We start from the raw sequence: 27,253 nt of genomic DNA on the forward strand, positions 1-27,253 counted from the left end.
AAGAGAGTCTTTATTGTAGACTAAGTAGCTGTTGCCAACAAGGCTGTCCACAAAGTAGTTCTTGCTAAAACAATAGTAAACACAAAGTGGCCCTTGCTAGTAGAGTAGTAAACACAGGAGCCATTGCTAACAAAGTAGCCTGACCAAGTAGCCGCACAAGGCAGCCCTTGTAGACAAGTAGCCCCATACATAAAAGTAGCCTTAGTAACATAGGAGCTATCACACAAAGTAGTCTGACCAGGCAGCCTCTCACTGGCTGGTCAGTAACAAACTTTATACTAACTTAGACAAAAGTGGCTACTTGCCAAATAGTGACCTCAATACTTGGGCTATACAGGCATGCCTGCAAAGTGTACACAGTAAGATTGCTGTGTCCTAAAAAAAAAACAAGATGGCGGCATAGGTTAACGCCGGAGATCGCTGCCTCAAACAACCACTTCAGAGATATAACTAAAGGACAGAACGGACATCACCCAGAACCACAGGAAGGCTGGCTGAGTGGAAATTCTACAACTAGGAGGAAAGAGAATATCATACCCAGACTCAGAGGAGGCGCAGTGATGAAGTGAAATACTCAGGTGCAGAGTGTGCGCGCGGAGCGGGCTGGCGGCGGAGGGCGCGGTTGTTGTTTTCAATCGGGAGGGAGTTTCAGACTCTGAGCTCCAGATCCGGGCGAGTCTCTGGGGACCGAGACTCAAACGGGAGAAACGGGACTGTCTGGCTTCGGTCGGAACTCTGAGGTTTGCAGCCATTGCTGGGGCTCTGAGAGGCAGAGCCCCTGGGGAAGGAACTGAGAGTCACCATAACTGCTTGTTCCGCCCGCCCTGTAGATCCCCGGGGACCCGCCCCGCCCAAGCCCTGCGCAGCGCCATTTGCCGGATAGCCTCAGGCAAACGCTAGATTAGCACCGCCCTAGAGATCCAGCACAGAAGCCCTCCCACTACAGACACAGCAGACTCTCATAGCCAGTTAGCCTGGAGGTCAAATCACCCCGGTATTGCCGACATCAATCAAGGCTTAAAGGCAACAAGACTGCGGACAAAGACCACTAGGGGGTGCACCAAGAAAGCATAAAAAATGCGGAGACAAAGAAACAGGACAAAACTGTCAATGGAGGATATTGAGTTCAGAACCACACTTTTAAGGTCTCTTAAGAACTGTCTAGAAGCTGCCGATAAACTTAGTAAGGCCCTCGAAAAGACTGGTGAGACCGCCGATAAATGTAGTGAGATCCTCAAGAAATCTAATGAGACCCTCGATGTTGTGATAAAGAACCAACTAGAAATTAAGCATACACTGACTGAAATAAAGAATATTATACAGACACCCAACAGCAGACCAGAGGAGCGCAAGAATCAAGTCAAAGATTCGAAATGCGAAGAAGCAAAAAACACCCAACTGGAAAAGCAAAATGAAAAAAGAATCCGAAAATATGAAGATAGTGTAAGGAGCCTCTGGGACAGCTTCAAGCGCACCAACATCAGAATTATAGGGGTGCCAGAGGATGAGAGAGAGCAAGATATTGAAAACCTATTTAAAGAAATAATGACAGAAAACTTCCCCCACCTGGTGAAAGAAATAGACCTACAGGTCCAGGAAGCGCAGAGAACCCCAAACAAAAGGAATCCAAAGAGGACCACACCAAGACACATCATAATTAAAATGCCAAGAGCAAAAGACAAAGAGAGAATCTTAAAAGCAGCAAGAGAAAGAAACCCAGTTACCTACAAGGGAATACCCATACGACTGTCAGCTGATTTCTCAACAGAAACTTTGCAGGCCAGAAGGGAATGGCAAGAAATATTCAAAGTGATGAATACCAAGAACCTACAACCAAGATTACTTTATCCAGCAAAGCTATCATTCAGAACGGAAGGTCAGATAAAGAGCTTCACAGATAAGGAAAAGCTAAAGGAGTTCATCACCACCAAACCAGTATTATATGAAATGCTGAAAGGTATCCTTTAAGAAGAGGAAGAAGAAAAAAAAAGCTAAAGATACAAATTATGAACAACAAATATGCATCTATCAACAAGTGAATCTAAAAATCAAGTGAATAAATAATCTGGTGATCATAATAGAATCAGGGACATAGAAAGGGAATGGACTGACTATTCTTGGGGGGGAAAGGGGTGTGGGAGATGCGGGAAGAGACTGGACAAAAATCGTGCACCTATGGAAGAGGACAGTGGGTGGGGAGTGAGGGCGGAGGGTGGGGCGGGAGCTGGGAGGAGGGGAGTTATGGGGGAAAAAAAAGAGGAACAAATGTAATAATCTGAACAATAAAGATTTAATTAAAAAAAAAAAAAAGATTGCTGTGTCCTTGCGCAGATTGGCTTTGAACATCCTGATTAGGGTTCCCACGCTCAGATTGGCCTTGAACATCCAGCGTACTCTGAACAGGGTCCCCACAGTATCACAGTTTTGAGAGTGTGGTTTCTAAGTTGTTTTAGTGCAATAAACTAGAATTTTGAGAAGACCTTTGGAAGGAGTTCATCCTCTAAAATTATTAGGCTTTTTAAATGCTGTTGCCATCGATGCAATAGTACTCAAGAACAAATATTGTCTTAAGATATTTTACAAAGTTACGAGGCTATATCTTTTATTTACCAAAGGATAGGAACTAATTCAAAGAGAAATAGCTATAACTTCTAGATTTGTACACCTTCAATTTAAATATTGTTACCCATGATGGCCAATTGGTTCCCTAAAGGTTATGTGCCAGCAGATTATGGAAATAATCTCTAAATCCAGGTGCCATCCAGTTTTCCTTTGCTGCACAGCCTAGCAATGACTTTCTCTTTTTATATTATTAAGTACAGACATGTTTTTACTCTTGTAAATATTTTTAGGCTGTGACTTTACCTAAGAAGTTTCCTCTCAATGGCTTGATGTTCAGAGTTCTGTCTCTTTCTGCACCGGTATCTTCTCTGACCAGGGAGTCTTTGGCTGCCCATCAGCCAGTCTGAGTTTCCAAGGCCTCAAGTGGGTTTTCTAGAATTCAGTGTCCTTAGGAAATGACAGACATGACTAAGCATGAATTGGAATTAGAATAAAATGTACTAAAAACCTGCTAAAGAAACTCACATACAGTGTCCACATAAGCAATATGCCTGACTATAAGAATTTGAGCAAGTGACTAGCAGAAATGCTGCCTGAACATCCTGTTCCCTTTCCCGGACGCCAGCAATGAAACTGCAGGTGCAGCAATAAAACTGAAACTGGACACAATGGTCCGAGGCCGCGTGTCAGCACTTGAGCCTATTTAAGCAGAGACAGGGTTGAATCATAAATGAGCATTTATTCCAATAGAGCCTGCAGTTAGTCACCCTAGGAATTCTGGTCTGACCCCCCCTCACCAGTTGGCTGATTATATACATACAGGAGTGAGAAGATAGGTACGTGCAGCTGTGAGCTGCAAATATAACATGGAAAGGGGAGGGGAGGGTCTGCAGTCTGGCCTTCAGGAGTTCAAAGTTGGATAACCAGGTGGCTAATCTATGATGTTACAAACAGTTCAGCCCGTTCCTGGGACCAGAGAATGGTCAGTATTCAGAAAAAAAATTCCCTGAGCGGGTCAGGGTTCCAGCACAGCAACCAAATCAAAGTGTGTCCTGTCCTTGGTCTGTTTTCAAAATTTATTTCCTTTCTGAGTAATGGACTCATTGAGGCATCTTATCTTTTTACAGCCTTGTTTCATACTCCAGTTTCCCAGAGTCTGTAAGGAAACTTCCTATTTAGTAAGTAAGGTGAATAATTATTAGACAATTGTGGCTCTATTCTTATTACATGCCTTCCCCACTATCAAAACTACTTGATGGAGAGTTCCTGTTTCTCCCCTGAGGGATTTGTTATTCTGTCCTAGATGAAGCTGTATGCAGTAACCCTGAGAACCCAGTTGAAGCACAACAACCCTTTCTTCTCCACACAGAAACCATTAAACACTTATCCGATTGAATAGCATTTGATTGGTTCTTTGTCAGTTACAGCAAGTATGTGTGGGTGGGGAAACTGAGCTCTAGGCAGCTGGTAACCTGCCCTGCCCCTAGGACCGTGGTTGGCAAACCGGGGCTCGTGAGCTGCTGCGGCTCTTGGCCCCTTGAGTGTGGCTCTTCCACAAAATACCACGTGCGGGTGCACATGTACAGTGTGATTGAAACTTCGTGGCCCATGCGCAGAGGTCGGTTGGTATTTTGTGGAAGAGCCACACTCAAGGGGCCAAAGAGCCGCAAGAGCCTCGCGAGTCGCAGTTTGCCGACCACTGCCCTAGGAGAAGAACTTTGTTTTTAATCTTTCTATATATGTTTTGTAACTGAACCTGGTGCGTTTATTCTTTCCAGAAAAACAAGTTGCCTACAACAAGCCCTAGGGAAGAGAAGCAAGGGAGACTTAGCCACTGGCAGAACAAAGTGAGTATACTTAATCTAAGGGATTCTATGGATAGCTCAGGCATGGTTCTTAAACTGGACCGGAGGGCCGGAACAAAAGCATAGATGGAGTGTTTGTGTGAACTAATATAAATTCAAAGTAAACATCATTACATAAAAGGGTACGGTCTTTATTTTCAATAGTTTTATTCATTTCAAACGGGCCGGATCCGGCCCACGGGCCGTAGTTTTCCCAAGGCTGGGTTAGACACTTTGCTTTCAGCCTTGTCAAAGCCTGATCAGGGACCCCAGCCATGCCAGATTTCTGACCTTCACAGACATGAGCTAATAAGTGAATTCTGTTTGAAGCTGCTAAATTTATAATTTCTAATAAAAAGTGCTTTCCTTTAAAAGAAATCATGAAGACTGAGGCCAGAGAGATTGTTCAAAATCTGTGTCATTGGCCCTTAAATTGGAAATATGAAAGTTTTTTCTCTTTAGTTACCATCTCTATAAAACAAGAATAGTAATATATTACTTCCCCCCACAGAGTTATAAAAATTAGAGACCATGTGTATAAAGATCTGTGAGAGCAGCTTAGAAACAAACCATAGTGAAAGTGACTGATAGCAAGTTACTTACCAGATAATCAGGGGTAGCTGTTATGATTAGTAAATATTGTCCCTGTTGTTTAGAAATTTAGAACCTTATAGAAGGGACATGCATGGCGATAAAATATATAAGTAAATATATGTATATCAGTTTATGGCATTGAGGAGAAAAAGGAAGTAGTGTCTGATGCATAAGAAAATAGATTATAAGGAGACTCAGGTCTGCATGGTAAGTCATTCTAGAATGTTCTGTAGCTGAGAGCTCTACCAACATGGCCAATCAGCAGAGGTGCCAACTTCTTGAGTATTTCTAAGGATGTACCATCTTGTCTTCAAATGTATTTGTTATGCTACCTTTATGGAATTCTTTGAGTCATCAACTTTACCTAAGTTTTATTTAAAAGTTGCTTCCTTATATATTGTTGCAATTCACTTTAACTTTTTCTCTAAATTTCCTGCATGAAGCATAAGCATTCTGAATTCAAATGAATGCACAGAGGAATAAGCAAAATAAATTTAACTTACTTTGTGTCTCTTAAAAAAGAAAGAAGAAAGAAAGAAAGAAATTTAAGAAATGAAGCCAGAATTCACAAGTGACCCAGAATATTGAGCAGCATGAAACCCCCAGTGAATATAATCAGTTCTGGCAATGGGCTTCCTTGAAGGATAAAGATCTTTATTTATTGAATATTTATATGACTGGGAATTCATTTCCATGCTCCCAGCCTCAGTGTCATTTTTCAGAAATTGAGAGAATTAGACACACTATTCTTCAGGAGAGTCGCCAGCCCTGCAATGTTGAAGTACCACTATGTGCAAAGCACCCTGCTAAGCACAATGGGGGATACTAAAGTGAAAAGGACACAGCCCTGCCCTCTGTAGTTCTCGGCCACTTTGGGCCTTATTTTTTCTCACCTGGAAAACTGGCCAGGTGAGAGGAATTAAGGAGATGTATTTGTAAAGCACTGACTGCATACGTGCCTTCTAACTGCTATCAATAAACTTATACGGGGCTTAGACAAACAAGTTAATGAAAACAGAAGTCCTTTTTCTTTTTTCTATTTTATTTTATTTTTTAAAATTTTGTTTTATTGCTTAAAGTAGTACAAAGAGTATTACATATGTCTCCTTCCCCGCGCCCTTGACATTCCTCTGGTGTTCCCCCCCCACCCCCCACCGCCCAGTGTCTTGTGTCCATTGGTTATGCTTATATGCATGTATACAAGTCCTTTGGTTGATCTCTTACCCACCCCCACACGCCAATCCTCCCCGGGCTTCCCACTGTAGTTTGACAGTCTGTTCAATGCTGTTCTGCCTCTGTATCTATTTTTGTTCATCAGTTTCTAATGGTCTTTATTATCCATAAGTGAGTAAGATCCTGTGGTATTTTTCTTTCAATGACTGGCTTATTTCACTTAGCATAATGCTCTCCAGTTCCATCCATGCTGTTGCAAATGGTAAGAATTCCTTCTTTTTTACAGCAGCATAGTATTCCATTGTGTAGATGTACCACAGTTTTCTAATCCATTCATCTGCTGATGGGCACTTAGGCTGTTTCCAGATCTTAGCTATGGTGAATTATGCTGCTATGAACATAAGGATGCATATATCCTTTCTGATTGGTGTTTCTGGTTTCTTGGGATATATTCCTAGAAGTGGGATCACAGGGTCAAATGGGAGTTCCATTTTTAACTTTTTGAGGAAACTCCATACTGTCTTCCATAGTGGCTGCAAAAGTCAGCATTCCCACCAGCAGAGCACGAGTATTCCCTTTTCTTCGCATCCTCTCCAGCACTTGTCGTTTGTTGATTTGTTGAGGATAGCCATTCTGACAGGTGTGAGATGATATCTCATTGTTGTTTTGATTTGCATCTCTCAGATGATTAGTGACTTTGAGCATGTTTTCATATGTCTCTTGGCTTTCTGAATGTCCTCTTATGAAAAGTGTCTATTTAGGTCCTTTGCCCATTTTTTGATTGTATTGTTTATCTTCCTTTTGTTAAGTTGTATGAGATCCCTATAAATGTTGGAGATTAAACCCTTATCGGTGATACTATTGGCAAATATGTTCTCCCATGCAGTGAGCTTTCTTGTTGTTTTGTTGATGGTTTCTTTTGCTGTGCAGAAGCTTTTTATTTTGATGTAGTCCCACTTGTTTATTTTATCTTTAGTTTCCAATGCCCTAGGAGCTGTATCAGTGAAGAAATTGCTTCAGCATATGTCTGAGATTTTGTTGCCTTTGGATTCCTCTAGTATTTTTATGGTTTCCCATCTTACATTTAAGTCCTTTATCCATTTTGAGTTTATTTTTGTGTATGGTGTAAGTTGGTGGTCTGGTTTCGTTTTCTTGCATGTATCTGTCCAATTTTCCCAAAACCATTTATTGAAGAGACTATCTTGGCTCCATTGTATGTTCTTGCCTCCTTTGTCAAATATTAATTGAGCATAGTGATTTGGGTCGATTTCTGGGCTCTCTATTCTATTCCATTGATCTATATGTCTGTTCTTGTGCCAGTACCAGGCAGTTTTGAGAACAGTGGCTTTGTAATACAGTTTGATACCTGGTATTGAGATCCCACATACTTTGTTCTTCTTTCTCCGGATCACTGCAGCTATTCGGGGTCTTTTTTTATTTCAGATGAATTTTTGGAGAGTTCGTTCTCGTTCTGTGAAATATGTCATTGGTATTTTTATGGAAATGCGTTGAATTTATAGATTGCTTTGGGTAGTATGGACATTTTAATGATGTTGATTCTACCAATCCAAGAACATGGTATGTTCATCCATCTGTTTATGTCTTCCTCTATCTCTTTTTTCAACATCCTGTAGTTTTCTGAGTAGAGGTCTTTTACCTCTTTAGTTAAGTTTATTCCTAGGTATCTTAATTTTTTTGGTGCTATGGTAAATGGGATTGCTTTTTAAATCTCTCTGTAAGTTCATTATTGGTGTATAGAAATGCCATAGATTTCTTGGTGTTAATTTTGTATCCTGCTACATTGCTGAATTCATTTATTAATCTAAAAATAACTATGGAAGAAATTGAGGCAGTCATCAAAAAGCTTCCAGCAAACAAAAGCCCAGGACCTGACCGCTTCACAGAGTTTTACCAAACATTCAAGGAAGAACTAAAACCTATCCTCCTCAGACTATTCCAAAAAATTCAAGAGGAAGGAACACTTCCAAGCTCATTCTATGAAGCCAGCATCATCCTAATACCAAAACCAGATAAAGACAACACAATGAAAGAGAATTACAGGCCAATATCCCTCATGAACATAGATGCCAAAATCCTCAACAAAATCTTAGCAAATCGGATTCAGCAGTACATCAGAAAGATCATACACAATGACCAAGTAGGATTTATCTCAGGGATGCAAGGATGGTACAATATCTGCAAATCATTAAACGTGATACATCACATTAACAAATTGAGAGAAAAAAACACATAGTCATATTAATTGATGCAGAAAAAGCATTTGACAAAATCCAACACCCATTTTTGATAAAAACTCTCAGTAAGGTGGGAATAGAAGGATCATACCTCAACATAATAAAAGCCATATATGACAAACCCAGAGCCAACATCATACTTAGTGGACAAAAGTAAAACCATTTCCCCTAAGAACAGGCACAAGACAGGGATGCCCACTCTCACCACTCCTCTTCGACATAGTACTGGAAGTATTAGCCATTGCAATTAGACAAGAAGAAGAAATAAAAGGCATCCAAATTGGAAAAGAAGAAGTAAAACTGTCCTTATTCTCAGATGACATGATATTGTACATAAAAAACCCTAAAGATTCCATCAGAAGTCCTTTTTCAATGTAAACATTAGTGCACATATGAGGGATGACTTTATTGCCTTTATACCTTAACAGCATGAATCTGATGACTTCAGAAGGCCCCATAGCCAATCCTGTGTTTGTGAAGGGAAGCATGTCTCAGGTGCCCGTGTATCCACTCAACCAACCCCAAGTCCACCAAATTTCAGGGAACCCACCTGGTTTGGAGCCGCCTGTGCCTATGCAACCTGCCCAGAGATCCTTAAAAGAGGCCAATGTTTTAGGGGTAAGTGAGATTTCATATTGTGTTCACTGGCCACATGGCTGGAGTCAGGGATGGGAGGAAATTTGGAAATATAGAAACTCCAAATCCAGCAAGTGGGGCTGGAACTGACCCAGTCTTGCCAAACTCAGGTCTATTAAGAAGCTCAGCAATACAGCATCACCAGGGCCTCCGTGTGGGACCTTGTACTATCTATCTTGGGTATTTTAGTAAAGAGAAAGAAAAGCAACAAAGAAGCAGTAAATTGAAATGTTGGTCCTGTTGCCTGTATCCATGTTGACCCATGTGGCCTCTGGAAGAAGATGGGTCCAGTGAACCAGAAGGAAGATTCTAAACCCAATGTGCTGGGTGGGATAAGGGAAAGCCCATTTCATTGCTTGGGTGAATGAAAACACACTTGGATTCTCTGTTGTTGTTGTTGATGTTGTTGTTGTTGTTGTTAATCCTCACCTGAGGATATTTATCCATTGGTCTTTTAGAGAGAGGGAAAGAGAGAGAGAAAGACAGAGAGAAACATTGATGTGAGAGAAACACATTGATTTGTTGCCTCCTGAATGCACCTGGATCAGGGCCTGGGCCTGGGCAGGGGAGGAGCCTGCAACCAAGATACGTGCTGTTGACCAGAATGGAACCCGGGATCCTTTGGTCCACAGGCCAATGCTCTATCAACTGAGCCATACCAGCAAGGGTAAGGCTAGTATGAATTCTGATTCAGACTGCCTTGGTTCAAATCCTAGCTTCACCCCCATATACAACTCATAGTAATGTCAATGGATACAACCTGTATGGAGGGCTATCTGTATCTACCAAATTTTAAAATACACAATAATTCAATTTCTGAGACTTGTCCTTCAGACATGCTTGTACACATAAGAAATATGATATGTATGAAGTTATTTATTGCAGCTCAGTTTGTTATAGTGAAACTGGCACAAACTACCCTCATTGTCTTTTGCCTGCTGCTGTGAAGCCAAATATACGACACCGTTGCTGATGGAAGGAAGGAAAGTGATTTATTTAGGTGCTGACTACCTGAGAAGATGGCAGGCTCATGCCTTAGCAACCATCTTAACACCTCAGGATAGACAAAAGGCTTTTATAGAGGGATTTTGGAAAAAGGGTATTAAGGCATTCTGATGACATTAGTTTCACATTTCAGCTCTCATGGGTGTTTGATGATCTTTTTCATGTCTATCAGCACCTGTTTTTTTCTCTCTCTCTGTGGGTTTTATTTCTGGCATCAGGATGTTACAGGCCTTGCAAGCCATCGGCACCTACTACACATTTATGGTAGAGGCCAGTGAAAAGGGGAACTGGAATTGCTTCTGCTTAAATATGAAATTATTAATATTTTAGACTGTAAGTTTTGTTAGTATATTCTTACTTTTAATCTTTGATTAATCAATTAGATGTAATGTTTTTTATACCCTATACTAGTGATGTCAAACCTTTTGAGCTCGGTGTGTCAGCATTTTGAAAAACCCTAACTTAACTCTGGTGCCGTGTCACATATAGAAATTTTTTGATATTTGCAATCATATTAAAACAAAGACTTATATTTTTTATATTTATTTTATATATTTAAATGCCATTTAACAAAGAAAAATCAACCAAAAAAATGAGTTCGCGTGTCACCTCTGACACTCGTGTCATAGGTTCGCCATCACTGCCCTATACCCTGTTAAAATAGGAAAAGAATGGAAACAACCAAAGTATTCATCAATATAATATCAGTTAAACCTATATATTATATGTCTAAAGAATGAAATGTGATGGCGCTATACAAAGGAAGCTCTTTGCCTTGGCTGGTGTGGCTCAGTTGTTTGACCATCATACCATGTATTCAGAGGTTGCCAGCTCTATTCCCAGCCAAGGCACATGCCCACTGGCAGACGCCATCCCCAGTAGGGGTTGTGCAAGAGACATCCAATCAATGTTTCTTTCTCAACAATGTTTCTCTCTCCCCCTCTTCTTCCTCTCTCTCTAAAATCAATGATAGCATATTTTTAAATACAAAATATCTTTTTTAGATAAAAACAAAACTCCTTGGCTTCTTGTGTCATTATATGGACATACCTCCAAGTTATATCATTATTGAGAAAAGTGATTGGGGGCAGACATTTCATATAATTTGCTACCATTTGTGAAAATTTAATGAAATAATATACAGTATTTGTATTCTCTGTCATGTTTGTGCTATGTACACATATACAAATATATATATACATGTACAAATATGTGTGTGTGTGTGCTTGTGTGTGTGTGTGTGTGTGTGTGTGTATCATTTGGGCAAGAATATATATGTTTCCTACAGCTGTCATAAAGTACTACCAATGGGGTAGCTTAGAACACAAGGAATTTACTGTCTCAGTTCATAAGTTTGTAATCATAATATCCATGCAGCCAAGCTCCCTCTTAAGGTTCTAGGGGTGGATCTGTTCCAGGCCAGTCTCCTAGCTTCCAGTAGGTCCTTGGCTTGTGGCAGCATAACTCCCATTTGGCATTCTCCTATGTGCACGTTTCTCTTCACATGGAATTCCTTTAAAAAGATAGCAGTCATATAGGGACCATGCTATGATAGTATATTTCATATTATCTAACTACATTTATAGCAACCATATTTCTAAATAAGATCCCATTCTGAGGCATTGGAGATTTGAACTTCAAAATATTAATTTGAGCCCTGGTCAGAGTTGCTCAGTTGTTAGAATGTCAGACTGTGTACCAAAGGGTCACAGGTTTGATTACTGGTCAAGGGCACATACCTGTGGGAGGCAGCCAATTGATGTGTCTCTCACACGCACATCAGTATTTCAGTATCTCTCTCTCTCTCTCTCTCTCTCTCTCTCTCTCTCTCTCTCTCTCTCTCTCTCTCTCTCTCTCTCTCTCTCTCTCTCTTTCTCTCTCTCTGCCACTCTATCTCCCACAGTCTCTCCCTTCTGCTCTCTTTAAATATCAATGCAAAAAATATCCTCATGAAAAGATTAAATATATATATATATATATGCCAGTGCACTGGTGCATGGATTCATACACATTGAAAGGAAATTAATTAGAAGGTGGCTGGCGGGGCAGGACTGGGCGAGACTGGCTGGACATGCCCTGGAGCCAACCTCCCATGGTCCCTTCCCGGCTGGCTGCACCTGGGGTGGTCCTACACCTTGAAGGGCGTCTGTGGAGTGAGCAGGGTACCTCCAGCAGGTGGGGTCCCTCGGCCTGGCCTGCTAGGATTGGGCCAAAACTGGTCCTCTGATATCCCCCAAGGGGTTCCGGATTGCAAAAGGGTGGTTCTCAGGTGACACACCCCAGAATTGGGCTCCCTCCTATAGCTCCAGGGTGCGTCACCTGAGAAACGCTGCTGCCAAGTCACCATAGATCAGCAGCTCTTGTGTTGAGTGTCTGCAACCTGGGGGTCAGTGAGCATCATAGCTACCAGTCAGAGAGTGTCTGCCCCTCTGATAGTCATCGCATGTCATAGCTACCAGTTGGACAGTGGGATGGTCGCTTAGCCATATATATGAGGGAGAGAAGACCCAATCAAATCCAAAACAATATTTCAAAGAAATAAAAGATGAGCACAAAGACTTATCTACAAAATGATGTTCATTGCAGTGTTGTTTATAATATGGAAACATATTATACCTGCCTAATATATCTGGGCAATCCTTAAAAAAACATATATTCAGAGAATACTTAATACCATGGGAACATATTGATCATGAAATATTAAGTTAAATATGCAGTCATTTTGTATTATCAGTGTATATATTTGAAAAAAATAATCGAAGGCTATACACCAAAATATAAGTGGTTGTTTTCTTTGAGTGGGGTGAAATTATGGGAAGTATTGTTTCAATTATACATTTTAAATAGGACTTTATTGACCAAGAGAACAAAATATTTATTAAAATTAAAAGGAAGCACAAGGGAACAGGGTTAAGATCCAGCCTGAAAAACAAAGGTGTCAGCTTCTGGCTCCCCTGACAGGCCATCCAGATCCTGATCGGCCTGATACACATTGGCCTGGGCATCATCCTGGGGACCATGCTGCCTGGGACCTTCGTAAGTGTCTCATTCTATGGAGGCTATCCCTTCTGGGGAGGCATCTTGGTAAGTAATGTCAGTCGCCCTGCAAGTGAGTTCCAGAAAGTGCCAACATACTCAGTTCCACCTTAGCAAGTGGTGTATTTTGCTGCAGAAAATTTCCGGCCAATAGCTTTCTAATTAGTCCACCTCAATAGAGCATGTGGGCTGTGAAACCAGCTCAGGCCTTGTTCACCAAGAATATTAGTCCTCTTGGAAACCACAGACTGGGTGGCTAAACAACAGATATTTATTATCTCATAGTTCCGGATGCTGGAAGTCCAAGACCAAGGTGTGGGAAGGGTTGTTTCTTCCAAGGCCTTTCTCCTTGACATGTAGATGGTCATCTTCCTCCGGTGCCTTCACCTGGTTTACCCTTTGTGTGTGTTTGTGTCCTCATATCTCTTCTTATAAGAACATCAGTCATACTGGATTAGGGCCCACCCATATAACCTCATTTAACTTTAATCACTTCTTTAAAGTCCCTATCTTCAAATTTAGATCCTCTTCAACTTATGATAGAGTTACATTTCAATAACCCATCGTAAATTGAAAATATCCTGAGTCTTCCTTAGCTGGTTTGGCTCAGTGGATAGAGTGTCGGCCTACTGACTGAAAGGTCTCGGGTTCGATTCCGGTCAAGGGCATGCGCCTGCGTTGAGGCCTCGATTCCCAAGGTGGGGCACACAGGAGGCAGCCAATCAATGTTTCTCTCTCATCATTGATGTTTCTATCTCTCTCTCCCTCTCCCTTCCTCTCTATAATCAGTAATAAAAATATTTTTTAAGAAAAGTGCATTAAATACTACACTACAGAGAATAGTGGTTTACCATCATGATCTCATGGCTGACAGGGAGCTCAGGCTGGCTGCTTCTGTCCAGCATCACCAGAGAGTATCTTACCACATGTTGCTCACCTGGGAACGATAAAAATTCAAAATCCAAAGTACAGTTTGTATTGAATGCATAAGGTTTTCACACCACTATAAAGTAAAAAAAAATAGAAGTCCAACTATAGTGAGTCTGGAAACAACTCTACAGTCACATTTGGAGGTCCTCAGGGTTTGGACTTCAAAAGATGGATTATGAGGAGATAAAATACAGGTAATAACAAGCGACAGCCCTGCAAGTGAGCAGCTTTCTAATTAGCCCACCTCAGAGGTAAGGAAACCTTTTCCTAGTTCATCAGCCCAGTGCACACATGTTGTTCAAATCAGGCCCACAGCTGGAGCTCCAGGAGAAGAACATTTCCACCAGGGTTAAGAGTGTCTGTCCAGTCACAGAACAGTCATGAAGCAGTAGGGACTCAATCTGGAGTTCACTGATGGGCTCAGAGTCCACCGTTTTGCAAAATATTTGTTATATTAGATATTTTTGTTTGCTTGTTTTTTCTGGAAAAGCCCACCATTTTTATCACATTCTCAGGGTGATCTAGAACCCCTTAAAAGGTTAAGAACAACAGGTCCTTTCTCTTCTCCAATATATTGCCTTTATGATTCTTTTCCATTTTCCTTAGTGTCTTCCCTCCTACACACACACACACACACACACACACACACACACACACACACACACCATGCAATCCAATCCTTTTCTCACCAACCATCTCTTTTTCTACCGGCTATAAGTTTTTCTCTCAACTCACATATCTATAACCCAAGGCAACTTTTCTCACAAATGATAAAACTCCAGAGTAACCTGGACATCAGTCAAGTCACCATATACCATGATATTTAAATAAAATAGCCTATAGTTGTCCACCACCCTCACACACACACACACACACACAGCATCTGCAAAATGGTAGGATTTAGATTCTTGGGAGTATTTTTAACTGAGCACCTGCTCTCTCTTGATCCCATTCGTGTCTCATCTTCTGAGGCCTAGGGCCTCTCACTGTTTTGCACAGACCCAAATTTGGAACTCAGCCAACCACAGACACCTGTGTGTATACCAGACTTCTGTGAAGTTGGGGAAATGGAGAAGACTAACACCACAGCCACAAAACAGTTCCTATTGAATATTAGATTCTCTTAGGCATCTCAAAGGCCTTAGTGGCCATCTCCCCTTCCACCAGGCTGCTCAGGTCTCATCAGCCCTCATGACAACACACTCCCTTCTTCCTGCAGGACACTTAGGCTCTTTGTTGCCTTTTGACTCCAGGACTATCTATTTCCTAAAGATCATATCGTCCTCCTTCAAACCAAAGGCCCTCTCCTTAGGTACCTCAGAAGGACCAGCAGTTTACATAGGGCTGAGTAAAGCATTTATTAAACCATACCTGATGCCCTCCCTGACCCTCACTAATATCAGGGAATCCCATTAGCCACTATGCTTGCAGAACACCAATGTTGAAATAAATGCACTCAATCTACCTGTTACACTCGTAGTTGTTCCACACCATAGAGATGCAGCATTCTTCTGAGTAACTAAAAGGACTAAAAGGTACTCACCAAATTGTAGATGGGCAAAGACTGACCTTGGGCTTGTATCTCAAAGCAGTGAAAATGCAAGAACCCCTTCCTTCTTCCCTCCAGAGCCCCCGTGCCTGAGTATTGGTGTTCACAATGAAAACTTACTCTAGCCACCTGTACCTTCTAAGAGGAATGCCATTTTTCTTCTGGGAGGCCAACAAGATATGCATGTGGGAAAATAAAAGGCAATAAAAGAAGTAATTGTATTGAGTATCTACTATGTACAGCAAGCATGTCAAACTCAAAGTCTAACACAGGCCAAATAAACAAGGTTTAAGTTCATGTGGGTCGCAAAAAAACAAAAGCTTCAATTTTCATAGAAATGTAGGTTTATTTCAATAGGGGCATGCTGTATACAAAGGGCTGAAATAAATGAGTAATAATTAACATAAAATAATAGAACATTTTAATAAAAATTAATATTTTTTCTTAAACATTAACTTACCAGAAACTGAATAACTACACAAATTAATAAATGTAACGCAAATAAACCTATTTTCTTGTTCTCCGAAAGTGAAGTATTTCCTGTTGTGCACACCAAACAAATCAGTCCAAGACTAATGACGTGGCAATTGGCTGCTAAAATATTCGCTGCTAGTATTAGTGGAGAGAAATGGTGAGCCTGCACATAAGGCAAGTAAGGGAAATGAATGCAACACGATTATGATAATCAGTCATTATCGAACATTGTACTTTGTTATTAATAATTATGTATAACAGGATATTATAAAAATTAAGTAACAACACTTTTATTAAAATGTTTCTTACATACCATTATATTGGCTGGGCTGCAAAAATATTTGTTGTGGGCCTAATGCAGCCCGCAGGCAGTGAGTTTGACATGCTTGATGTACAGGATCTACTATGTACAGGATCTAAATGTTAGAGGCAAGTGACAAATTATCCTCATACATAAAGAACCAGGGTCTGTCATGACCTAAACATCTGGATGGACAACCGAACACCAGGCTAGGGTCCTGGCCGGCGTGGCGGGAGTCAGTCCTGGGTCCTGGTGGCCTGTGGGATGGCGGTGGGAGGGAGCTGTGGGAATGGAGCCATGCTGTCATCAGACTGGCCTCTGGTGCCCGTAGGCTCTGGGGAACCAGAGCCATGCTGCAATCCGGGAATCTTGGTCCCTCCCCACCCTGGCCCGCAGGCCCTGGAAATCAGAGCCATGCTGCGATGGGACTGGACCCTACCTGAGGGGTCCCAGATTGTGAGAGCGTGCAGGCTGGGATGAGAGATCCCCCCGAGTGCATGAATTTTCATGCACCGGGCCTCTAGTCTCATGATAATAACACTTAGGAAGATATATAGTTTCTCCCATTTTTTGAAGAGGAAATATACACTAAGAAAAATTAATAACTTACCTAAGATCACATGAGTTTCAAGTTAGAGTTTAAAACCAGGTATACTGGATTCTAAAAGATATATTATCCCAATTCACTGCCCTGTCTAGTGATGCAAAATAGCTCTTCCTCCCTTCTTTCCTTCCTTTTTCGCTTCCTTCCTTTATTAATGAATTGATTTATTTTCCACAAGTTGAGTGGGAGGTCCCAGTAGAGGATCCTAGCATGTATGAGAGAATATGTGTGAGACCAAAAACATGGAAGCCTGGAGGTGGGGCCCTGACCTGTAACCACTTTCTAAACTCCCTCTCTTCTGTGCCAGTTCATCATTTCAGGATCCCTCTCAGTAGCATCAGAACAGCTACCAAGATCTTCTTGCCTGGTAAGTCACATCCTGAGACAGGCTCTCTGAACCATGGACTCTTAGGAGAGACACACAGCAGGGGAAAGAAGCTCACACACAATGTCTCCTTCATCCTTGCACCTACTTATAACCAGACACAGGCACTGACACGCATGCTCACTCATACTCACTTACAAGACCACATGAACCAGGACAGAACCACAAATGGGAAAGAGTCCAGAAGATTCGGTGGAAGGAAGTGCAGCATCAGGGTGTGGAGAGACAGAGAGAATAACTTTCCTAAGAGGATCTTACAAGAGGAGGCAAAAAGCTACCTGGGGTGCAGGGCTCCCCTCCAGCAGAGCAGGCACTGACTGTCTGCAGCACATGGAGCCCAGTTCCAACATTTCTACAGGGAAGCCAGGGGAGGCTCAGGCAAAGGAATCCTTCCAAACAAGTTCTGTGAATTAACATGGGCAAGGCTTTGTGGTCCTCAAGCACTGGACCAAAAAAGTACCTTTGTTTCTCTTATGAGCAGGTTATGTGGGGCAAGGAGCCCCAAACTGAACCAGTCCCAAACCAGATGAGATCTATTTTAAAATCTCCACAGGGAAGATCAATTCTGGGCATGCCTCTCTGCACATGGGCCAGAATCATGGAGCATCAGAACCTGTCACATCCTAAAACACTTGGGCTAAATTTTCAGGCCATTTCCTGTGAGATAAATGAGTCAAGTGTTTCCTAAACATTATTCATGGGATACTTATCCCATGAGATACTTCATGAAGATGGTTAGATAAACTTGGGAGGGATTTCTCTCTAGGTGATCCTTAATCCTTGTTAAAGACTCTGAGAAGTCCTGCACAAAAGACCTATTTAACTTTGTTCAACCCAGGTGTTTTCAAAGTTAATTTTCCATCAAATCCATTTTGAAAAATATATCTCTTTACTTGCCTCACATCTAGAGTTCTATGAATTCACATTATGAAGCACTTGTTGAGTCTCTGCTCATCTCAGCTGCAATTGTTTCCCTCTCTCATACTGTCCCTCTGTGTCTTCTTCAGCTGAAAGGTAGCATGGGCCTGAGTATTGCCAGTGCAGTCTGCTCTGTGCTTGGAATCATGCTCTTCATTGCAGATATGGTTATCAACTCCTTATATGTCCACAACAGCTCCCATCCTTGCAGTGAAATGGTAAGTATCCCTCTTGACCAATGCTCCTTTGGGCTTCACCTTTGGAAATCATTGGAAAACCCCACCAAGCTTCTTCACCAAACACCAAAGAAAACAGAGGTGTTCTCAGAATCACAACAGTTTCAAGTCCCTTACCTGTAGCTTTATTGCTATTACTCTAAGCATGTGACTTTTCTTAGTATCACTTTCCATGTTTCCGGCCCGTTTGAAATGAATAAAACTATTGAAAAAAAAGACCGTACCCTTTTATGTAATGATGTTTACTTTGAATTGATATTAGTTCACACAAACACTCCATCCATGCTTTTGTTCCGGCCCTCCGGTCCAGTTTAAGAACCCATTGTGGCCCTTGAGTCAAAAAGTTTGCCCACCCCTGGGCTAGAGCCACCACCACCTGACTTCTAATCTCAGTTCTGCCAATTTCTGATAGGAACTCTTCCATTCTGGCCACCCCCACACTTTTGGCCTCACTCCAGAAGAAGGAGGGCTGGACTTCAACATAGCTTAGCAAAAGATGACCCAAGGGACAGGGTGCTCTAAGATCTCAACAAGCGTTAATAATACTCTCCAAATAGTAACTAAGCTGCTTGAGGAACCCTTCTTCCTCGTGGGAGGGTGTTTTTTATTTTATTTTTCAATTACTGTTGATATACAATACTATATTAGTTTCAGGTATACAGCATAAGGATTAGACAGATATAACTTATGAGGTGACTACATACTATATATTGTACTTTAATTTACCTCCCTGTGACTATTTTTATAACTCCCTATTTGTGCTTATTAATAACCTTCACCATTTTAACCCATCCCCCCAGCCCTCCTCCTATTAGAAACTTTCTTTATAAAACTGTTTTTGTTTAAAAAACAGATTTGAAAAGGACCAGCATCATTTGTAAAGGCTCCTCCTCCCCATGCTTCTGTGATTCCTTGACTAAGGCATCACCATCCTGCCGTTCCCTTTGCCTAGACACCAACCCCACATCATTGAATCTTCTACTGAGAATGAATCAGTGTCTCCTCGTGCCCCAAGGCACTATTTTGGCTCTTTTCTAGCTCTTACTAAGTCTGATTTAAATTATGACTACCTCCATCTGTATCTGCCTCCCTCACCAGATTTTGCCTCTCGGGATGCTTTCTCAGTCTTTCGTAGCAAACAGATGTTTAATAAGTGCTTGATAAATTGAGAGGGAAGAGAAGGAAAGTGCTAAGGAGGGGTCTCTCCACGAGGGAGGATTCTCTGAGCAGGCAGCTATCACCAATGCCATTTTATGTTTTTATTTATTTATTTTTTTTATTGCTTAAAGTATTACAAAGGGTATTACATATGTGTCCATTTTATCCCCCCGCACTAGACAGTACCCTAGCCTCCCCTATCCCCCAGTGTCTTATGTCCATTGGTTATGCTTATATGCATGCATACAAGTCCTTTAGTTGATCTATTACCCCCCTACCTCCTGCCCCCCAACCCTCCCCGGCCTTCCCGCTGCAGTTTGACAATCTGTTTGAGGCAGCTCTGCCTCTGTATCTATTATTGTTCAAAAGTTTATAATGGTCTCTATTATCCATGAATGAGTGAGATCATGTGGTATTTTTCCTTTATTGACTGGCTTATTTCACTTAGCATAATGCTCTCCAGTTCCATCCATGACGTTGCAAATGGTAAGAGTTCCTTCCTTTTTAGAGCAGCATAGTATTCCATCGTGTAGATGTACCACAGTTTTCTAATCCATTCATCTACTGATGGGCACTTAGGCTGTTTCCAGATCTTAGCTATGGTGAATTGTGCTGCTATGAACATAGGGGTGCATATATCCTTTCTGATTGGTGTTTCTGGTTTCTTGGGATATATTCCTAGAAGTGGGATCACAGGGTCAAATGGGAGTTCCATTTTCAGTTTTTTAAGGAAACTCCATACTGTCTTCCATAGTGGCTGCACCAGTCTGCATTCCCACCAGCAGTGCACAAGTGTTCCTTTTTCTCCACATCCTCTCCAGCACTTGTCGTTTGTTGATTTGTTGATGACAGCCAGTCTGACAGGTGTGAGATGGTACCTCATTGTTGTTTTGATTTGCATCTCTTGGATGATTAGTGACTTTGAGCATGTTTTCATATGTCTCTTGGCTTTCTGAATGTCCTCTTTTGAAAGGTGTCTATTTAGGTCCTTTGCCCATTTTTTGACTGGATTGTTTATCTTCCTTTTGTTAAGTTGTATGAGTTCCCTATAAATTTTGGAGATTAGGCCCTTATCAGATATGACATTGGCAAATATGTTTTCCCACACAGTGGGTTTTCTCATTGTTTTGTTGATGGTTTCTTTTGCTGTGCCGAAGCTTTTTATTTTGATGTAGTCCCATTTGTTCATTTTCTCTTTAGTTTCAAGTGCCCTAGGAGCTGTATCAGTGAAGAAATTGCTTCAGCATATGTCTGAGATTTTGTTGCCTTTGGATTCCTCTAGTATTTTTATGGTTTCCCATCTTACATTTAAGTCCTTTATCCATTTTGAGTTTATTTTTGTGTATGGTGTAAGTTGGTGATCTGGTTTCATTTTCTTGCATATATCTGTCCAATTTTCCCAACACCATTTATTGAAGAGACTATCTTGGCTCCATTGTATGTTCTTGCCTCCTTTGTCAAATATTAATTGAGCATATTGGTTCGGGCCGATTTCTGGGCTCTCTATTCTATTCCATTGATCTATATGCCTATTCTTGTGCCAGTACCAGGCAGTTTTGAGAACAGTGGCTTTGTAATACAACTTGATATCTGGTATTGAGATCCCACCTACTTTGTTCCTTTTCAGGATTGCTGCAGCTATTCGGGGTCTTTTTTTATTCCAGATGAATTTTTGGAGAGTTCGTTCTAGATCTCTGAAGTATGCCATTGATATTTTAATGGGAAGTGCGTTGAATTTATAGATTGCTTTGGGTAGTATGGACATTTTGATGTTGTTGATTCTACCAATCCATGAACACGGTATGTTCTTCCATCTGTTTATGTCTTCCTCTATCTCTTTTTTCAACGTCCTGTAGTTTTCTGAGTAGAGGTCTTTTACCTCTTTAGTTAAGTTTATTCCTAGGTAGCTTAATTTTTTTGGTCCAATGGTAAACGGGATTGTTTTTATAATCTCTCTTTCTGAAAGTTCACTATTGGTGTATAGAAATGCCTCAGATTTCTTGGGGTTAATTTTGTATCCTGCTACATTGCCAAATTCATGTATTAAGTCTAGTAGCTTTTTGATGGAGTCTCTAGGGTTTTGTATGTATAATATCATGTCATCTGCAACTAAGGACAGTTTTACTTCCTCTTTTCCAACTTGGATGCCTTTTATTTCTTCTTCTTGCTGAATTGCAATGACTAACACTTCCAGTACTATGCTGAACAGGAGTGGTGAGAGGGGGCATCCCTGTCTAGTTCCTGTTCTTAGGGGAAATGGTGTTAGTTTTTGTCCATTGAGTATGATGTTGGCTGCGAGCCTGTCATATATGGCTTTTATTATGTTGAGGTATGATCCTTCTATTCCCACCTTGCTGAGAGCTTTTATCAAAAATGGGTGTTGAATTTTGTCAAATGCTTTTTCTGCATCAATTGATATGACCATGTGGTTTTTTTCTTTCAATTTGTTTATGTGATGTATCATGTTTATTGATTTGCGGATATTGTACCATCCTTGCATCCCTGGGATAAATCCTACTTGGTCATGGTGTATGATCTTTCTGATGTACTTCTGGATCTGATTTGCTAAGATTTTGTTGAGGATTTTGGCATCTATGTTCATGAGGGATATTGGCCTGTAATTCTCTTTCATTGTGTTGTCTTTACCTGGTTTTGGTATTAGGGTGATGCTGGCTTCATAGAATGAGCTTGGAAGTGTTCCTTCCTCTTGAATTTTTTGTAGTAGTCTGAGGAGGATAGGTTTTAGTTCTTCCTTGAATGTTTGGTAAAACTCCCCTGTGAAGCCGTCTGGTCCTGGGCTTTTGTTTGATGGAAGCTTTTTGATGACTGCTTCAATTTCTTCCATAGTTATTGGCCTGTTGAGATTTTTAGATTCTTCCTGATTGAGTTTTGCAATGTTGTATTTTTCTAGGAATTTGTCCATTTCTTCCAGGTTGTCTAGTTTGTCTAGTTTGTTGGTGTAGAGCTGTCCATAGTATTTTTTAACAATCATTTGTATTTCTGTGGGGTCTGTTGTTATTTCGCCTCTATCATTTCTGATTTTGTTTATTTGGGTCCTCTCTCTTTGCTTCTTGGTGAGTCTGGCTAGAGGTTTGTCAATCTTGTTTATCCTTTCAAAGAACCAGCTCTTGGTTTCATTGATTTTCTGTATTGTTTTTTTGGTCTCTATGTCATTTATTTCTGCTCTAATCTTTATCTCCTTCCTTCTGCTCACTTTGGGGTTTTCTTGTTGCTCTCTTTCTAATTCTTTGAGTTGTAGAGTTAGATGATTTACTACCATTTTTTCTTGTTTTTTGAGATAGGCCTGTAGAGCTATAAACTTCCCTCTCAGGACTGCTTTCATTGTGCCCCATAGGTTTTGGATTGTTGTGTTTTCATTGTCATTAGTTTCCAGGATGTTTCGAATTTCTTCTTTGATTTCATTGGTAACCCAATCAATATTTAATAGCATGCTATTCAGCTTCCAGGTGTTTGAGTATTTTGGGTTGTTTTTATTGTAGTTTATTTCTAATAATATGCCATCGTGGTCTGCGAAGACGCTTTTTATGATTTCAATCTTCTTGAATTTGGGGATACTTTGCTTGTGACCCAATATATGGTCTATTTTTGAACATGTCTTATGAGCATTTGAGTAGAATGTATATTCCCTGGCTTTGGGGTGAAGTGTTCTGAAGATGTCTATTAAGTCCATCTGATCCTGTGAGTCATTTAGGATTGCTGTATCTTTGCTGATTGTTTGTCTAGAGGGCTTATCCAGTGTTGTCAGTGGTGTATAAAAGTCCCCTACTATGATTGTATTGTTGTCGATCTCTCCTTTGATATCTTCCAGGAGTTTTTTTATGAATTTGGGTGCTCCTGCATTGGGTGCATATATGTTTACCAGGGTTATATCTTCTTGTTGTATTGATCCCTTTAGTATTATGAAGTGGCCTTCCTTATCTCTTGTTATGGCCTTCACTTTGAGGTCTATTTTGTCTGATATAAGTATTGCTACCCCAGCTTTCTTTTCCTTTCCATTTGCCTGAAAGATATTTTTCCATCCTTTCACTTTCAGTCTGTGTGAGTCCCTTCTAATGAGGTGGGTTTCTTGTAGACAGCAGATGTGTGGGTCATGTTTTTTTATCCATTCAGCCACTCGATGTCTTTTGTTTGGAGCATTTAGTCCGTTTACGTTTAAAGTTATTATTTAATGGTACTTGTTTGTAGCCATTTCTTTTTTTGTGTGGCTGTTTTCTTTCTGAGCTTTTTATTTCTTATTTTTATACCAGTCCCTTTAGAATTTCTTGCATTGCTGGCTTGGTGGTGATAAACTCCCTTAGCCTTTTTTTGTCTGTGAAGCTTCTTATTTCCCCTTCAAGTTTGAATGATAGCCTTGCTGGATAGAGTATTCTTGGATTCAGTGCTTTGCTTTGCATCACTTTATAAATTTCAGTCCATTCTTTTCTGGCCTGATGTGTTTCTGTTGAGAAATCATTTGACAATTTAATGGGAGATCCCTTGTATGTAACTTTCCGTCTCTCTCTTGCAGCCTGTAAGATTCTCTCTTTGTCCTGAACATTTGCCATGGTAATTATGATGTGTCTTGGTGTGGGTCTTTTCGGGTTCACCTTGTTTGGGACTCTCTGGGCTTGTGTGACTTTTTTCTTCCCCACCTCAGGGAAGTATTCTGATATTATTTCTTCGAATAGGTTTTCTAATCCTTGTTCATCCTTCTGTTGTTCTGGTACCCCTATTATTCGTATGTTGTTTCATTTCATGTTTTCCCAAAGCTCCCTTAGGCTCTCCTCCTGTCTTTTAATTTTTTTCTCCAATTGCAGTACATTTTGGGTGTGTTTTGCTTCCTTGTCTTCTAATTCACTAATTCGGTCCTCCGCTTCTCCTAGTCTACTGTTGATACTTTCAATGGAGTTTTTCATTGCAGCTATATCACTCTTCATTTCTTCTTGGGTCTTACTTAAGTTGTTGATTTTTTCATCTGTTTCTTCTAGCTTCTTCCATATGTTATCGATTTTTTACATCTGTTTCTTCTTGCTTCTTGCAGAGGTTGTCGATTTTTTCCTCCATCTGGTTTATGCACTCTAGGACCCTTATTCTGAATTCTTTTTCTGTCATGTTGCATGCCTCTGTATTACTTAGCTGCTTTTCTGGAGAGTCCTCCTTCTCTTTCCTTTGGGGGTTTCTTTGTCTACCCATGTTTGATCTCACTGACATATCTAGATGTTGAGTCGTTCAGTGGTTGCTCCCTTGGTGGCAGTGACTCCTTGGTCTGTGGTTGCTCTTCGGGCGGTTGCGGTAGCAGCTGCTCTTCAGTTGGCAGCAGCTCCTCTGGTGGGTGCTGTTCACAGCTGTGGTGGCTCTTCTGGCTGGTGGGGCGAGGTTTCACGTACAGCTGCTGTTCCTCAGCAGAGGGTGTGGTGCTCAGGAGGTTGCTGTTGCTTGGACCTGCTTTCCAGGGGAGTTCTGCTCTTCCCGGCTGCAAACCGTCTCGCCAGCTGAGCAATTTCGCCAATTCGGTGTGGGTGTTACTAGTTTCAGCTGCTCACTCCATTTGCTCCGGGACACGACCTGGGATGCATCTGCCTATATCGCCACCATCTTCCGTCTCACCAATGCCATTTTAAAAATCATAATTGACAAACATTTGTTTTGTGCCTACAGTGTGCCATACACTTTCACTATCATATATGTTTTTTAAATATATATTTTATTGATTTTTTCACAGAGAGGGAGGGAGAGGGATAGAGAGCTAGACACATTGATGAGAGAGAAACATCAATCAGCTGCCTCCTGCACACTCCCCACTGGGCATGTGCCCGCAACCAAGGTACACACCCTTGACCAGAATCGAACCTGGGACCCCTTGGTCCGCAGGCCTATGCTCTATCCACTGAGCCAAACCGGTTAGGGCTCACTTTCATATTTATTCTCTCCTGTAGTTGGAATCCAAATGGTTATTGAGGTCATTCATCTCATTTCCTTTCTTGATTAAGGTGGATTCTACCTAAACTCACCCCTGATACAGTGGGAGATCCCATTTTCCTGAGCATTGTTGGAGAACAGCAAAGGAAGGGCTTAAATGTCTCCTGGTGCTCACCTGAAATTGACTACTGCGGAATTAGTTCCATTTAAGGATCCTTTTACTGACTGTTTACCCAAGTTAAAGACAGTCCCAATTGCTTCTCTCCTCAAAATGCCACAGTCACAAGCCAGGAAGATTGTTTTAGTAACTGACTTTCTCTAAAGGTTCAGAGGAATGGTGGAGGTAACTACTGATGCCTGGAGGTTAGACATCCCTGCTTTGTAATGTGTTAATTTCTCATAAGATACCTTTCTTTGCAGATTCCACTTTCCCTTCATGTTTCTAAGTCCCATCTTTCTCCTCTATTCATCTTTCTTTGCTCTTTCTGAGGACTGGCCATACTCCCAAATTTCTATTCACTTCCTACACGAAACAGTTTCACTCTTTTACTACTTACTCCAGACCCCATCCTTAGTTCTTGTGCCCTGTACCTGACAGAAATCATTAACGCGTTTCCCTAAACAATGACTATTCTTTTCCTTAGAACAACACAGGCAGTAAGTGTTAAAATAACTCTTTTACAGACACACTTGACCCTCACAAAACCTGGTGAGATCATTTCTCCATGAGGCTGAGATGAGGTTAGAGGTCTTCCTTAAAGCCCTAACCATCGTCCATTGCAGAGCCATGCTTTGAGCCAGACCTCACACTCCCGGGCAGTCCTCATGACATCTGTGTTCCTCCTGGTTTCAGGTCTCTGGAGTAGCTACTTCTGCCGTGCTGTTCATCTTTATCCTCCTGGGGTTCTGCATTGCCTGCATGTCTGCCCACTTTGGCTGCAAACTGGTCCGCTATTCACATAACAACGTGAGTTTTTAGGATCCTCAGTGGGTGGAAAGATGCCCCAAAGAGTATGAGAACTAATGAGGTCATCTAGCTACCCCTTCCCACGCAGGTGCACAGGGAATCCCAGAATGTCTAAAGGCCTTTGTGCATACATAGTTTGCACTAATGCACCTCCTGTGCCTGTCTTTTTCAGGGCACTGTGGTCTTCCAAACTGTCTACGTGACAAACCCAGTGGCCAATTCAGAACCAGTGAACTCACCACCGTCTTATTCCAGTGAGATCCAGGACTCCAAATAAGCCAAAGGTTCTAGAAGCATCTTTCACTGGAACCAAAAGAAGAACTCTCCTTTCTGGGCTTCTGAAACTCAGCTTTTTCCTTCCCTGACAAACTAAGGAATGTGTCTCTCTCCAATCAGACAAGAAGAAAAAATAAAAGGTATTCAAATTGGATTAGAAGGAGTAAAACTGTCCTTACTTGAGATAACATAGTACTCTATTAGAGAACCCTGAGGAATCCAACTACTAGAACTGATAAATGAATTCAGTAAAGTAGCAGGATATAAAATAAATATACAGAAATCAGATGTATTTTTATACACCAATAGTGAACTGACAGAAAGGGAAATGAAGAAAACATTCCCATTCATAATTGATTAAAAAAGAATAAAAACCTAGAAATAAATTTAACCAAGGATGTAAAAGTTATCTACTCAAAATATTATAAGAC

General features: G+C 41.1%; 1 protein-coding gene across 1 annotated transcript; it reads left to right on the top strand.

Moving 5' to 3' along the window:
• Positions 1-4,242: 4,242 nt before the first annotated feature.
• Positions 4,243-27,136, top strand: LOC118663613 (membrane-spanning 4-domains subfamily A member 8-like). Its single transcript, XM_036323423.1, has 7 exons — positions 4,243-4,409; positions 8,857-9,046; positions 13,031-13,153; positions 17,271-17,330; positions 18,356-18,484; positions 26,433-26,546; positions 26,719-27,136. The coding sequence occupies exons 2-7, from the start codon at positions 8,858-8,860 to the stop codon at positions 26,821-26,823; spliced, it is 720 nt and encodes a 239-aa protein (XP_036179316.1). The 5' UTR covers positions 4,243-4,409; position 8,857; the 3' UTR covers positions 26,824-27,136.
• The last annotated feature ends 117 nt before the right edge of the window (positions 27,137-27,253 follow it).

The sequence above is a fragment of the Myotis myotis genome, unplaced genomic scaffold (assembly GCF_014108235.1).
Source record: "Myotis myotis isolate mMyoMyo1 unplaced genomic scaffold, mMyoMyo1.p scaffold_m19_p_10, whole genome shotgun sequence".
Taxonomy (NCBI): domain Eukaryota; kingdom Metazoa; phylum Chordata; class Mammalia; order Chiroptera; family Vespertilionidae; genus Myotis; species Myotis myotis.

What these genes read in the sequence shown, in the direction of transcription:
- LOC118663613 (XM_036323423.1), top strand. Translation starts at nt 8,858, where the DNA reads ATGAATCTGATGACTTCAGAAGGCCCCATAGCCAATCCTGTGTTTGTG. An exon ending in AAGAGGCCAATGTTTTAGGG is followed by an intron (nt 9,047 to 13,030) that starts GTAAGTGAGATT and finishes CTCCCCTGACAG; the next exon opens with GCCATCCAGATCCTGATCGG. An exon ending in TCCGCTATTCACATAACAAC is followed by an intron (nt 26,547 to 26,718) that starts GTGAGTTTTTAG and finishes TGTCTTTTTCAG; the next exon opens with GGCACTGTGGTCTTCCAAAC.